This window comes from Macaca nemestrina, chromosome 4, assembly GCF_043159975.1.
Source record: "Macaca nemestrina isolate mMacNem1 chromosome 4, mMacNem.hap1, whole genome shotgun sequence".
Taxonomy (NCBI): Eukaryota; Metazoa; Chordata; class Mammalia; order Primates; family Cercopithecidae; genus Macaca; species Macaca nemestrina.
In genome coordinates, this window is record NC_092128.1 from 27,622,489 (window position 1) to 27,636,752 (window position 14,264).

Sequence of the window (14,264 nt, forward strand, 5' to 3'; positions counted from 1 at the left end):
CAGTCCTGGGAGATTCTCCCTCTAACCTGAGGAGCTGACGGGATGGGTGGGAGAGAAAAGGGCCCAGGAATGCAGGAGCCACTGCCAGCAGTTCTCCAGTCTGGGTGGTGTGTGTATGTGTGAGCACCTGTATGAGGGAGGTATAGCAGTGTGTGAACAGCCTTGAGGCTGGCGGTGTCCCTGGGGCCAAAGGCTTTGGTCTGGGGATGCGCTGTGCATACTTGGTAAATAGCTGCTGAGCGCTGTGTGTGCTGGAGATGGCTGGCTCACTGCTGCCCTCTCCCGGTCAGTGCCGGTTGTTTGCAGCCACCCCCTAGGAACCAGAACTAGAACAGACCCAAACACTGTGTCTATAATAGGACGGAGAATTTGGGCTTACAACACTTTAATGCTGCCTGAATTTTCTGCAGTTGTTTTCTTTTGGGTGTCCATTATGCCGGCATTTTCCAAGTGAACTTTACAAAAGCCTACATCTTGACCAGAGTTTTAAAAGTCAGTGGTGTTCTCCTAGGGTTGGGCTTATTGGACAAGGCAGGCATTGCGTGAGATGATCTCTGGGGACAGTCAGGTGCCCGCCCAGCCATTCCTCAGACCCTCTTTTTGGATGTAGCTTGGCAGGCGTTATGATTGTTTGTGAGAAACATTTTTTTTTTTTCCCTTGCTAGACAAGGAAGATGGAAAACCCTGGATCCCTTCCTGATGTCAGGGTGGGGAATGAGTGAGCTTAAGGAAATTCTGGTAGAACCCTTAGGGGTGGTTTGTATGGGTTCTGTGCTAAGCCATCCCTAGAGTCCTTTTCTTTGTCTTAGACATTTATTCCGGAATCAGGTCAGAGAAACCCCAGGGAGGGGTGCCCCTAGATGGCACGGCAGAACTGGGTAAAAAAAGCTACCCATACCTCTCTCCTCATCCTCAGCCCTAAAGCCACGTCAGCCATAATCTTTCTTCTTAGAGCTAAATAAGACTCCTCCAAGATATCCTAGGGGTAGGATTCCACCTGTTCCCTTACTCAGTGGAGGCCCTTTCCCCTGTCAGCCTGTCTGTGTCTTCAGAGCCAGAGGCTCTGCCTAGGGCAAGGGCACGTGGATTTCAGCTTTGCGGGTAGAGACCCTTCTGCTGAGAGTTGCAGCCTCCTCGCCTGATTTCTCTGAACTGGGCATGAAAGGCTGGTGAATGGGATTTCAGGGGGAATTGGAGTCTCCCCGCAGGTTGTGGGGTGGGGTCGCTGTGCAGTGCCCCCACTCTAGCCCTTTCTAGGAATGGAGATGAAAAAGACCCCCAATCCACGAATAGCTTGGAGGGAAAAAAGGGGCACTAGGGTGAAAGGAATGAAAGGTGCAAGCATAGACCAGATAAACACAGTGTGGGGAACAAGCTGATGGGAACGAGGCAGAGGAGGCAGGAGCTGGCCCAGGAGAACAGCGTGCAACCCTTGGCTCCTGGCTGGCTGGCATGGAGCAACAGCTGGGGCTGGAGAGGGAGGCAGGTTCTAGCAGAGCAACAGTATTGTCCCGACGGAGCTGGAGGGCAGCCCTACAGGCCTAGGCTGCTGTCACACTCCCGCGGAGTCACCTGCGCTCTCCCCACCATAGGCAGGGGGCCCTCCAGATGAGAAGCTGGTCACGCTGATGTGCCAAGCAGTCAAAGCCACCTTCAACCGGACCCAAGATGAGTGCAGCATACGGCTGGCACGCATTCAAGGAAGTCAGGCAGTGGCCGTCAAAGAAATCACTATTCACAGTGCGTGGAGGGCAAGGGGTCCTGGGCGGAGGGCAAGGGGGCCTAGGCTGAGGCCTGCATGGGTGGGAATGGGGGCGTGCAGGAGCCACATTGGAGGGTGGGTCACAGTGGTACCCCTTCTGTTCCCTAAGAACTGCCAAGCCACACCCCCTCCCAGGTCACCCAAGAGACACACTCAGGAGACTGAGATACCTGCGTCCCTCTCTTGGGGTGCAGTCCCCGTCCCCCACTGCCTCTCTCTGGGCTGGGCCATTGGACAGCGTCTCCCTCCTCTCCCACAGCTAAGTTCCCTGCCAAGGATGTGTACGAGCGGCTGAAGGACAAATGGGATGAACTAAAGGACGTAAGCGGCCCCCCAAGTGTGGGGACAGAGTAGAAGCCCCTTGTGGGAGGTCTGGTTACTACCCTCTCTCTGTGGGGAGGAACCCCATCACGTGCCTGCATGTAGACGAGGGTGGTGGCACGGACCCCAGCAAACTGCAAGCAGAGGGGCTCTACAGTGAAGCCGGGGGGCTGATGGAGAGAGGGTGCCCCCAGACTGTTTTCTGCTACTTCCTGTGCAGGCAGGGGTCAGTCACATGCAGCTGGGGGACCAGGGGCCACCGGAGGAGGCCGAGGACCGCTTCAGCATGCCCCTCATCATCACCATCGTCTGCATGGCGTCCTTCCTGCTCCTCGTGGCGGCCCTCTATGGCTGCTGCCACCAGCGCCTCTCCCAGAGGAAGGACCAGGTAAGCAGCTGTTTGCAGCCACACAGAGGAAGCAGCCCAGGTCACCAGAGGAACCCTCCCCTCGTGATTCCCAAGTTGCAGAAAAGGAAAAGGGAGCAGGCCCTGGACCCTTTCTAATGGGCAGAGGCCATCCCTGATGGGCAGCCGCCTCAGTCCACGGAGCATTACAGAGGCAGCGTGGCAGAGGACACGGCGTGGGCTTTGGAGTCAGGAAGTCTTACTTTTTATTTTATTATTGTTATTTTTTTCAGACAGTGTCTCGCTCTGTCACCCAGGCTGGAGTGCAGTGGTGAGATCTCGGCTCACTGCAACCTCCACTTCTCGGGTTTAAGTGATTCTTCTGCCTCAGCCTCCCCAGTAGCTGGGATTACAGGTGCCCACCACTATGCCCACCTAATTTTTGTATTTTTAGTAGAGATGGGGTTTCGCCATGTTGGCCAGGCTGGTCTCAAACTCCTGACCTCAAGCAATCTGCTCGCCCCAGCCTTCCAAAGTGCTGGGATTACAGGTGTGAGCCACCACGCCCAGACTGGAGTCAGGGAGATTTGGTTTAAGTCCTGGCCCTGGCCTTGAGAAAATCAGTCAGATGAGCTCTTTGGACGTCAGGTTCCTCATCTGCATAGCAGGGATAACCTCCTTGCAGAGCTGGTCTGAGGATTCATTGATAGAAGCAGGTCTAGGTGTTCCTGTCTAACCAAAAATTTTTCCGCCTAAAACGCTCCCCAGGTGATTCTAGCATGCACTCAAGGTTGTGTTTGAGAGGGGCAGAAAGCCCCTCTGCCACATGGCTGCTATCTGCAGCAGGGATGGTTCTAGAGACACCGTACCCATCTTAGAGAGGCTTAGAGAGGGCTCAGTCACCCAGCGCAAGAGAGGTCATTTTTTAATGATCTTTCCCCATTCATTACGATAGGTGAAGTAGGTGTCTGGAGAGGAAGTTTTGGGGGTAGGGATGAAGGGGAGGAAAGAGCTTAGAGGACTCTGGAGAATAAAGGTCATCTCCACTGACTTCACCGGTCTGCCACCAGGGTGAGGGTGAGGGGCAAGTCTTTGTTCCAAACTAGTTCCGGGAAGGCTGAGAGCCAGAATGACCACCAGGAGCAGCCAGCCCCACAGGGGAGCAATGAGGGCCTGCTTTAGCTACAGTGGGGCTCCGGAGTGGGAGGGGTACATGCGCTATATTAAGCTCCGAGCCCTCTGAAACCCCCTTCTCACTGGTCACCTTCCCCACTCTAGCAACGGCTAACAGAGGAGCTGCAGACGGTGGAGAATGGTTACCATGACAACCCGACACTGGAAGTGATGGAGACCTCTTCTGAGATGCAGGAGAAGAAGGTGGTCAGCCTCAACGGGGAGCTAGGGGACAGCTGGATCGTCCCTCTGGACAACCTGACCAAGGACGACCTGGATGAGGAGGAAGACACACACCTCTAGTCTGGTCTGCCGGTGGCCTCCAGCAGCACTGCAGAGCTCCAGACCGACCACCCCAAGTGCCGTTTGGACGGGGAAGGGAAAGACTGGGGAGGGAGAGTGAACTCCAAGGGGTGTCCCCTCCCAATCCCCCCAGGGCCTTAATTTTTCCCTTTTCGAGCTGAACAAATCACATTCTGTCCAGATTCCTCCTGTAAAATAACCCACTAGTGCCTGAGCTCAGTGCTGCTGGATGATGAGGGAGATCAAGAAAAAGCCACGCAAGGGACTTTAGCGATGAACTAGTGGAATGCCTTCATTCCGCAGTGAGGTTGCCGAGACCTGAGGAGGGTAAGTGACTTGCCCAAGGTCAGAGCCACTTGGTGACAGAGTCAGGATGAGAACAAAGATTCCATTTGCACCATGCCACACTGCTGTGTTCACGTGTGCCCTCCGTCCAGAGCAGTCCCGGGCAGGGGTGAAACTCCAGCAGGCGGCTGGGCTGGAAAGGAGGGCAGGGCTACATCCTGGCTCAGTGGGATCTGATGACCTGTAAGTCCAGCTCCCAAGTTTTCCTTCTCCTACCCCAGCCTGTGTACCCGTCTTCCCACCCTCTATGTTCTTACCCCACCCTACACTCAGTGCGTGTTCCCACTTACTCTGTCCTGGGGCCTCTGGGATTAGCACAGGTTATTCATAACCTTGAACCAACCCGTTGTTCTGGATTCTGATTTTCTCACATTTGCCTCGTGAGATCGGGGCTTAACTCACACAGGTCTCCCTGCGTGAACCAGGTCTGCTTAGGGGGCCCATGTGCAGGTGGAGAGAGAAAGGGACACTCTTCAGTCCAGGCTAGCGTCTCAGGGCAGCTGATGAGGGGGTCAGCAGGAACACTGGCCCCTTGCCCCTGGCACTCCTTGCAGAGGCTCCCCGCGATCTTCTTTGGGCTTCCATGTCCACCAGGGACTACAATCTGCTGTAGCTACTGAAAGCAGCGTGTTCCTTTTGTTGTTCACTGCTCAGCTGATGGGAGTGACTCCCTGAAACCCAGTATGAAGGAGCAGTGGCTGCAGGAGAGGCCTTCCCAGGCGCCCCCATCAGCGATGTGTCTTCAGAGACAATCCATTAAAGCAGCCAGGAAGGACAGGCTTTCCTCTGTATGTCATAGGAAACTCAGGGACATTTCAAGTTGCTGAGCGTTTTGTTGTAGTTGTTTTCTAACCCAGCCCTCCACTGCCAAAGGCCAAAGCTCAGACAGTTGCAGACTCCCAGTTAGCTCATCACACTCATTCTGATTCTCCTGGGCCGCAGGGAAAGAGGGGCCTGCAAAGCGCAGTGCATGCTGGGTGCATGAAGGGCAACCTGGGGGACAGACTGTTGTGCGAACATCTCACTGTCCTGGCCTGGAGCTAGGCCTTGCTGTTCCTCTTCTCTGTGAGCCCAGTGGGGCTGCTGCAGTTCTCTTGCAGTTTCTGGTGGCATCTCAGGGAACCACAAAGCTATGTCTATTCCCCAATACAGGACTTTTATGGGCTGAGCAGTTAGCTGCCATGTAGGAGGCTCCTAAGCAGTGGGCATAGCGAGGTTTCATCTGATTGAGAAGGGGGAATCCTGTGTGGAATGTTGAACTTTCGCCATGGTCTCCATCGTTCTGGGCATAAATTCCCTGGTATCAAGTAGGAAAATGGGCAGAACTGCTTAGGGGAATGAAAATTGCCATTTTTCGGGTGAAATGCCACACCTCCAGGGTCTTAAGAGTCAGGCTCAGGCTGCAGTAGTTCTGATGAAATAGGCTATCCACTCTGGAAGGCTTACTTTTTAAAAGGGTAGAGGGAGAGGCTGGGGAAGATCTCTGTCCAGCCCCGTCTGCCTAATTCCTTCCTCATAGCCTGTAGCCATCTGATATCGTAGGGGGAAAGGAAGGCCAAGGGTTCACTTAGGGCCCCAGCGAGTTTCCCAGGAGTTGGGGGATGTGAGGCTAACAAGGTCTGAAAACATCTGCCCCAACGCTCTGGTGTTTGGAGGTGGGCAGGATGGAGAATAGTGCCCGTTTGGGGGGAAACAGGAAATCTTGTTAGGCTCAAGTGAGGTGTTTGCTTCCTTCTTGCCCAGTGCTGGGTTCTCTCCACCCAGTAGGTTTCTGTTGGTCAGACTGGATTATTGCTCCTTTGCTGATCCTGGGACACACTTCACCAGCCAGGGCTTTTGACAGAGACAGCAAATAGGCCTCTGCAAATCGATCAAAGGCTGCAACCCTATGGCCTCTTGGAGACAGATGATGACTGGCAAGGACTAGAGAGCAGAGTGCCTAGCCAGGTTGGTCCTGACTCTGCCGACTCCATCGCTCTGTCCAAGGAGAACCCGGAGAGGCTTTGGGCTGATTCAGAGGTTCTTTATATTCATCCAAACTGTGTTAGTCTAGTCTTAGGGCAGCTTCAGAATCTGACACCTTGCCTTGCTCTTGCCACCAGGACACCTATGTCAACAGGCCAAACAGCCATGCATCTATAAAGGTCATCATCTTCTGCCACCTTTACTGGGTTCTAAATGCTCTCTGATAATTCGGATTCTGGGTCTGGGAAGAGGTAAGGGGAACACCAGAAGCTCAGCATGACTTAAAACAGGTTGTAGCAAAGACAGTTTATCAACTCTTTCAGTGGTAAACTGTGGTTTCCCCAAGCTGCACAGAAGGCCAGAAACCACGAGTATGGTGACTGGGAAGCCTACTGTCATGTGAGTGGGGAGCAATGCTTATGAAGGAGGTACAGAATATTCTTTGCATCGTAAGACAGAGTACGGGTTTAATCTAGTCTAGACACCAGATTTTTTTCCCGCTTGATAAGGAAAGCTAGCAGAAAGTTTATTTAAACCACTTCTTGAGCTTTATCTTTTTGGACAATATACTAGAGAAACTTTCAAGAACAAGTTCAAACTGATACATATACACAGATTTTTTGGATAATGTAAATACAGTGGCCATGTTAATCCACCCTGCACTGCTTTCAGTGAACATACTTTGAGAAAACATTATGTTACCTGAGTGATGGCCAAGTTTTTTCTCTGGACAGGAATGTAAATGTCTTACTGGAAATGACAAGTTTTTGCTTTTTTTTTTTTTTAAACAAAAAATGAAATATAACAAGGCAAACTTATGATAAAGTATTTGTCTTGTAGATCAGGTGTTCTTTTTTAAATTTTAAAATGCAACCCTGCCCCCTCCCCAGCAAAGTCACAGCCCCATCACAGTAAAGGTTGGAGTCAATATGCTCTGGTTGGCAGGCAACCCTCTAGTCATGGAGAAAGGTATTTCAAGATCTAGTCCAATCTTTTTCTAGAGAAAAAGATAATCCGAAGCTCACAAAGATAAAGTGACTTCCTCAAAATCACATGGTTCAGGACAGAAACAAGATTAAAACCTGGATCCGCAGACTGTGCCCCTCAGAAGGAATAATCGGTAAACTAAGAATTGCTCCTTGAAGGCGCCAGAATGACACAAAGGACAGAATTCTTTTCCTAGTTCTTACCCTCGCAAGGCTAGGGAGGGCATGAACACAAAAATAAGAACTGGTCTTCTATACTTTCTCTGATTTAGGTTTAAGATGTAAGTGAACAATTCTTTCTGCCAAGAAACAAGTTTTGGATGAGCTTTCATGTATGGAATTTATTCCAACAGGACCGAGGGACCAAGGAAACAAGGTGGGGGAGGCAGAGAGGGCAAGAGTAAAACTGTAGCGTAGCTTTTGTCACTGTCACTAGCTGATCCCTCAGGTCTGGGGCAAACACAACATGGAGGGAGGGCGCGGATGACTCTTTAGTGTGGGTCTTTTTGTCTGTAGTGAATGTTCAACAGTTTGCCCAGGAAGTGGGGGATCATATGTGTCTTAGTGGACAGGGGTCTGAAGTACACTGGAATTTACTGAGAAACTTGTTTGTAAAAACGATAGTTAATTATTGCATTTTCTTACAAAAATATATTTTGGAAAATTGTATACTGTCAATTAAAGTGTTTTTGTGTAAACTGGCTCAAGCTCTAGTATTTTGCTGTGACTTAAAGCCTTCACTTGAGACGAGGCTCATTGCCAAAGCGCCTGAGAATGTCGGATCACACTCATAGCACAGGGGCCTCTGTGCTGAGTTACACTTGTCCAACTCTGCGGGCAGAGAAACTAGGAGAGAGTAGGAGAGAAGCTGAAAGGAAAAAAAGGGGGATCCTAAAGGTAGTTATGAGTCTACGTTACTCAAACTGTCCTAGTGACCGTAAACGACCTCACTTTCCCCTAAGATGTTGTTGTATAAATGTTTCACTCTCTTCCTTCCTTCTACTTCTGCCTCAGATACATTGGGAATCACCAATATCAGAAATCTCCAAGGGGGCTGCTGAACACTGATCAGGTATGAAAACACTGGCAAAGGGACTATATATATATATATATATATATATATATATATATATATATACACACACACACACACACACACATATATACACACACATATACACACACACACACACACACACACACACAAACAAGCTCTGTTCTGGCCGTTTCTGCCATAAACGGATCTGTTTACTGCCATAAGAGGCTTCTGCCTATCCCTCCTCCAGGTCTACAGTGAAGAGAGAGGTTTAGGGAAGGACTCACTGGAGATGATTCAGACTTTCTCCATCTCCTAGCGTGGTATGATCCACAGCTGCATGCTTCCTCACTGGAAGGGGAAAACTTCATCATTCCCAACTTGCGGAAGGGAAACTGTCAGGTAGAATTGGTCTGTAATCTTAGTTGCTAGACAACAATCTTGTCTGTTTGTTTGCCTAGCATCTTACCATTTACAAACCATTTTATAGGAAACCTATAGGTTTACAAACCTATCTTACAGGAATTGTCCCCACTCGGGAAATTAGATGCAGGGGTTAAGTATTCTCTTTGAGATTGATCACACAACCATTTAAATGTCAGCACAGGCCTTGATTCTCTATCTTTTTGCTCTTTAGTCCTACTCTCTTTTCTTAGTATCATGTTAATGCCAGAGTTCCAACAGCAAAATACATTTCTAGAATGCAACCTCTGTTACAATATGATTTTCCTGTCATGAGAGTTGTGAAAGGCAGTTAAACCCTGAAGAGAGGGCTAGAGCTGGGCCAGGGTTATTTCGAGGTTAACTTCAAGAGGGTGCCAAGGATACAGAAAGGAGTCCAAGTACAAGGAACTCACACAGGACGCTGGCCATGGTCGAGGTGCACTGTTCTAAGAGTGACTCATAGCTTATCATGGGCCACAAGTTAGACCTAAGACCCCATTCTCTTCCTGAGGAGGTCATTGACCTGCTCCCTGCCTGCCAACCAAGACACATGCTCATTTGTCAATTTAAATGTGTTATGCTGATTTGTCACTCAGAACCTCCCCTATAAGCTCCCTCCTAAATCACAGATTTCTTCTGTATACAAGGGAAAAAAGTAAAGCATAGAACTGGCTACATAATTAACACCAGTGATAAACACTGAGATAGCTAGTGCTTTCAAAGACCTTGGCAGGGAATGGTGGCTCATGCCTTTAATCCCAGCACTTTAGGAGGTCAAGGTGGGAGGATAGCTTGAGCTCAGGAATTCAAAACCAGCCTGGGCAACATAGCCAGATCCCATCTTTACATTTTTTTTTTTTAATTAGCCAGTTGTGCTGGCACGTGCCTGCAGTCCTAGCTACTCCGGATGCTAAGGCAGGATCACTTGAGCCCAGGAGTTGGAGGCTGCAGTAAGCTACGATCATACCACTACACTCCAGCCTGCATGAGAGTGACACCCTGTCCAAAAAAACAAACAGCAACAACAAAAAAAATCAATAGGATCCCAGCAAACAAGATCTGCTGCCAGTATTTACTTCACAGAAGAAATGAGGCAGAGAAGGTGTGGTTGTGAACAATGCTATGCAGAAGTCATTGGTCATCAGGAAATATCAGCCAGGATTCCCGATTCCTCCTGGGCTCTCCATTCTATGACCCAAGTTTAGAGGGTAGCTGTACAATGCTGCTATGTACATCGCCAAGGGTCCTAACTTCCTCTCGGGGTTTGCCAACCATTAAAACTTACGAACATAGTGCTAGGCAGGCTACTTCTGCGTAGTTTCTCCTTCCCTATAATAAGAATGTCTCCGGCAAGCATATGATTGACGGCTGCTGCTTTTGCTGGGTGAAAGCCCACAGGAAAAAAGGATAAGACAATAGTGAAGCTGTAGAGTAAGGATGGTGGCACCATCCTCTACTGCCCCAACCGCCCTATGCCCCAGAAAGCCCAAGTCTCCAGTCCCCTCTTGCTTTTCTCTTTCCAAGACATGTAAAAGGCAAAGGAAGATGTAGCATAATGTGCTGCTAAAGAAGAAACGTCATTAACCAGGATTTAGACTTACGCCAGGACTGTACAAGCCTCAGATGGTCTTTCCAGTCATATTAATACCTTCAGAATCTGAACGGTTAGTGATAAACCAATGTTGCTTTCATTTACAGGGAAAATGTTTTCCCCCAGTTTCTAGGAACCCGGCAGTCATTTATATGAGAAGCTATGGGAGCATGGGCACACACAGCCATTTCCCTATTGGGTGCTCGGTCGTCTTCCTTAGACGGTAGAAGCCCCTAACGCAGCAACTTCCAAGCTCTGTAGTACAGTCTCCACATGCACTTGACCTGGGAGCAGCTGGCTCTCATCTGTGTTTAGGGCCAAGGTTTCTTTACTTACTGCTGTCTTCCCACCAGAAGGTAGTGACAAACATATCAAGGGTACTGTCCTGCATTTTGATCCTTTTAATTCTCTGGAGGACTGACCAAGGAAAGGTCAATTCCTTACCTTATCACTGCACCTCATGCTTTCCTGTTTTGAGAACACAAAGAAACATTACTTAAGGGCCACACTCAAAGGACACCCTAGAAATGAAAGCTCTGCAGTAACATTTGGATTATTCAATTTGTAAATTGAGAAAGCAATGATCCCTGTTTGGAATAAAACCAGCTGACAATTCACTCCAGAATGCATGATCACAAAGCCAAGATGTAAAGCAGACCAGGAGGTGGAAAGTGCAGAGAGGGGATCTCGTTACTGAGAGTCCCACCACTCGGCCCCAGTGATCCAGTACCTTTATCTGGCATATTTCTCAGTTTAGGTTTTTCAAGATTTGGCCCATAAAGTGTCTTTCCCCTTTAATGGGGACAGGGATAAAGAATTTTCCCAAACTTTGCAACACTTCTAGGTTCTCTCCCTTTACTATCTTTTCTGCAATGAATTTTCCATTTCAGTTCAGTCTTTTCTTCTAGTTCCTAGCCTGTACAAGCACATTCCCTTTCAAGAGGAACACAAGTCCAAATGGACAAGGCAAATAAAATAAGGCTGGTTCATGAAATAATTTACCAGTGGTCTTTAAAAGTGGAAGCCTTCCCGCAGAAACTTTGTGAGTATGGCCACTACTTCTTTATCTGAGAGCTGTTTCAAAGGAAAACACCCAAAGGCCCTTCGAAAGCGCATCATTTTCAATTTTTGGAAGCCTAAATAAAACTTACCTTTCTGAGGGAAAAAACACAACTGTAAAGTCCAAAGACATTTTAAAGGTTCACTTCAAAAGTAGCTTAAGCAAATACAAGAGACATCTTGTAACATCCATATATAACTTTTTATTAAGAAAATGAACAAAATACATTCTTTCTCCATATGTACATTACATACAACGTAATTCTACAATTGCCATTGTTCAGCAGATCACTCATTTATTTATTCACAGAGTAGAGTTAACACATTTACCAAAGCTGGGATCTGAAAATTATTTGTACTAAAAAAAAATCCTAAAAAGTCCATACAGATTGGATAAAAGATAAACCAGGGAGTAACATGAGGGGAATGGGGAAGACTGCAGAACACAACAGAGTCCAACAATGATTCCTAACAATTGATGTCAGAAGAGATCTGATACCTATAAAGCACTTCTGTTTAAAAGCTCCAACCAGCTCATGCCAGCTTTCCAGAGTCCCATGATTTCCATTTAAGACGATGTGGATACTTTAAGATACGGCCCTGACCCCACACTGCCACAGAAGAGGGGGTTAGAGTAGAACCAAACAAGTTAGCAGTTTTCTCCTCCACACATTGAGTCTCATCTGAAATACTGAGGTGCAAAATGTGTGAGTCTCAGCTAATGTGCAGAGAAATACAATTTTTTTGAGAGACATTTGCTTAAACGTGGTAAAGAACTCTTGTTTTATGGACTCCTTGCTTCATGTTCATTTTGTCTGTTTTTCTTTTGGCTTTTAACAATAGCTCATCTTTTTTCAATGTGAATTTAATTATGACCATATTAAAAAGTCCATCATAAACAAAGACTCCTCCTCATGGTATGAATATGCTCCATATGCCCATAATGGTGCATAAAGGATTTAGAAATTCAAATGAGTCTTAGGGTTGAAATTTCCAATGACCTGAGCAAAGCAGCTCCCTATAGCTTCTGGATAACATCTTACACCCAGAGTTCAGGCTTAAAGAGACCCATCAACACAATTATTTTCAGATTGTCTGTCTAGAAAAGGGCAATGCTCAAAGGAATATAAATAAGGGTGGGGACAAATGCTTCCAGCCTGGTCCTTTCTCCAAGTGGTTAAAAACAAAACAATGGAATGGCTGTGTTAATTTTTTTTTTTTTTAAATCTTTTCTAGCCTTTACTAAAATGTTTGGTAATGGAAATAAGTCAGGGAAAATAAAATGAAGAGGTCTCATCACTTAGTTAATACTGGTTTTTCTTCTTTATACTTAGTAATTTCTTAGTTTTTAAAATGATAAACCTATTTTGACAATCACTAACATCAATACATTTTATCATAAGTCCCATAAAAGATATTTAACATTCTCCACCTTTTGGCTAAGCTGGCTGCTACAGCACCACATTTCCAGTCCAGGAGATGTTTTCACAAACAGAAGGAGCGATTCACAGCATTAATAAGCAGACTTGGAAAGATAGATTTTATTGGCTATGGAGGAAGTTGTATCTTTCTTCTCAATCTAATTTTCAGTCCCATTTCGGTTTTGAGAATCTATCTCTATCAGAGGGGATCTTAATTTCTGACTACTGAGTACTTCCAATTTATAAAATAGCTGACTTTTAAAAAATTCTAACATCTTTCCCAAACTGTTTAGAAATATGCCGTATTTGAAAGATGGAATACGGTTTGTTCCCAAGACCAACACAAGAACAGGAGGTCCTCATCTTTGCTTTCCCGTACTCTTCCTCTGAGGCTAACGACTCAACTGTACATAGCTTTTGGAGTGGGAGCAAGGCAAGAAATCTCTTTAAAAAGAGCATTTAAAAAATGTGTGTCTATGTGTATATATGTATATTTATATGTCTACATAAATCTGTTCACAGGAAAATGTTACATTATTTTCAACTCTAAATTATGCAGAAGACTATACAAAGTAGTTAATTAATACTATACTATCTACCTTCTTTTCAAAAGACATTTCACACAAATCCAAAAAGTAAACTGGCTTAAAGAATAAGACAATCATAACACCTCTTGCCCAGGCTAATTGTAATGCTTAGGAAAGGAAGTTCACGTTTATTTTTCTAAATGGATGATTTGTAAGTAAGGAAGAAAATTGTTTACAATTGATCAGTCACCAAAATCATTTTTTTTTTTCTGGGAAAGGAAAAAAAAAAATCCCAAGATCAGTATACGACTTCTTAATAAATTTATCTTCCCCCGTGGAAGACTACTCATAAGTAACCTTTTGGACTCTTATATCTTATTATTAAATTTGGGAGTGAGTTGTTAATTACTTGGTATTAGCTATCTTGTAACTTCGTATTATTTGAGGCAACACACTACAGCTGTCACTTGCAAACACCTGATGGCATGGCTCTAATGGTGTAAGATCCTCTCCTTTGTTGTAACTCAATTTACAAAGCTCTGCCAGTTGCAATGGGATTGGGATTTATTCTGCATGCCTCCTCTAATTTAATCAATCACTTTACAGATGTGGAGGAGACCTAAAGAAAAAACCAAAATTATGAAATACTTTTTTTTTTTTTTTTTGAGACAGAGTCTCGCTCTGTCGCCCAAACTGGAGTGCAGTGGCCGGATCTCAGCTCACTGCAAGCTCTGCCTTTTGGGTTCACGCCATTCTCCTGCCTCAGCCTCCCGAGTAGCTGGGCCTATAGGCACCCGCCACCTCGCCCGGCTAGTTTTTTGTATTTTTCTTTAGTAGAGACAGGGTTTCACGGGGTTAGCCAGGATGGTCTCGATCTCCTGACCTTGTGATCCGCCCGTCTCGGCCTCCCAAAGTGCTGGGATTACAGGCTTGAGCCACTGCGCCCGGCCTATGAAATACTTCCAGATCTCATTATTTCTTGGCA

The 14,264-nt window shown here is 46.7% G+C and overlaps 1 protein-coding gene and 1 long non-coding RNA gene across 4 annotated transcripts in view; both read left to right on the top strand.

Moving 5' to 3' along the window:
- LOC105471370 (podocalyxin like) overlaps window positions 1-7,908 on the top strand; it is a 55,979-nt gene extending 48,071 nt beyond the window's left edge. For all 3 annotated transcript variants that reach the window (XM_011723819.3, XM_071093954.1, XM_011723820.3), the window contains exons 5-8: window positions 1,593-1,740; window positions 2,022-2,083; window positions 2,304-2,471; window positions 3,708-7,908. In XM_011723819.3, coding sequence (XP_011722121.2) covers window positions 1,593-1,740; window positions 2,022-2,083; window positions 2,304-2,471; window positions 3,708-3,905 — 576 coding nt within the window. In that variant the 3' untranslated portion in view covers window positions 3,906-7,908. The remainder of the gene's footprint in view (window positions 1-1,592; window positions 1,741-2,021; window positions 2,084-2,303; window positions 2,472-3,707) is intronic.
- Window positions 7,909-8,373: 465 nt separating this feature from the next.
- LOC139362474 (uncharacterized) lies at window positions 8,374-13,578 on the top strand. The gene is made up of 2 exons (XR_011621590.1): window positions 8,374-8,639; window positions 10,206-13,578. It is a non-coding gene; the product is annotated as an uncharacterized lncRNA (long non-coding RNA).
- The last annotated feature ends 686 nt before the right edge of the window (window positions 13,579-14,264 follow it).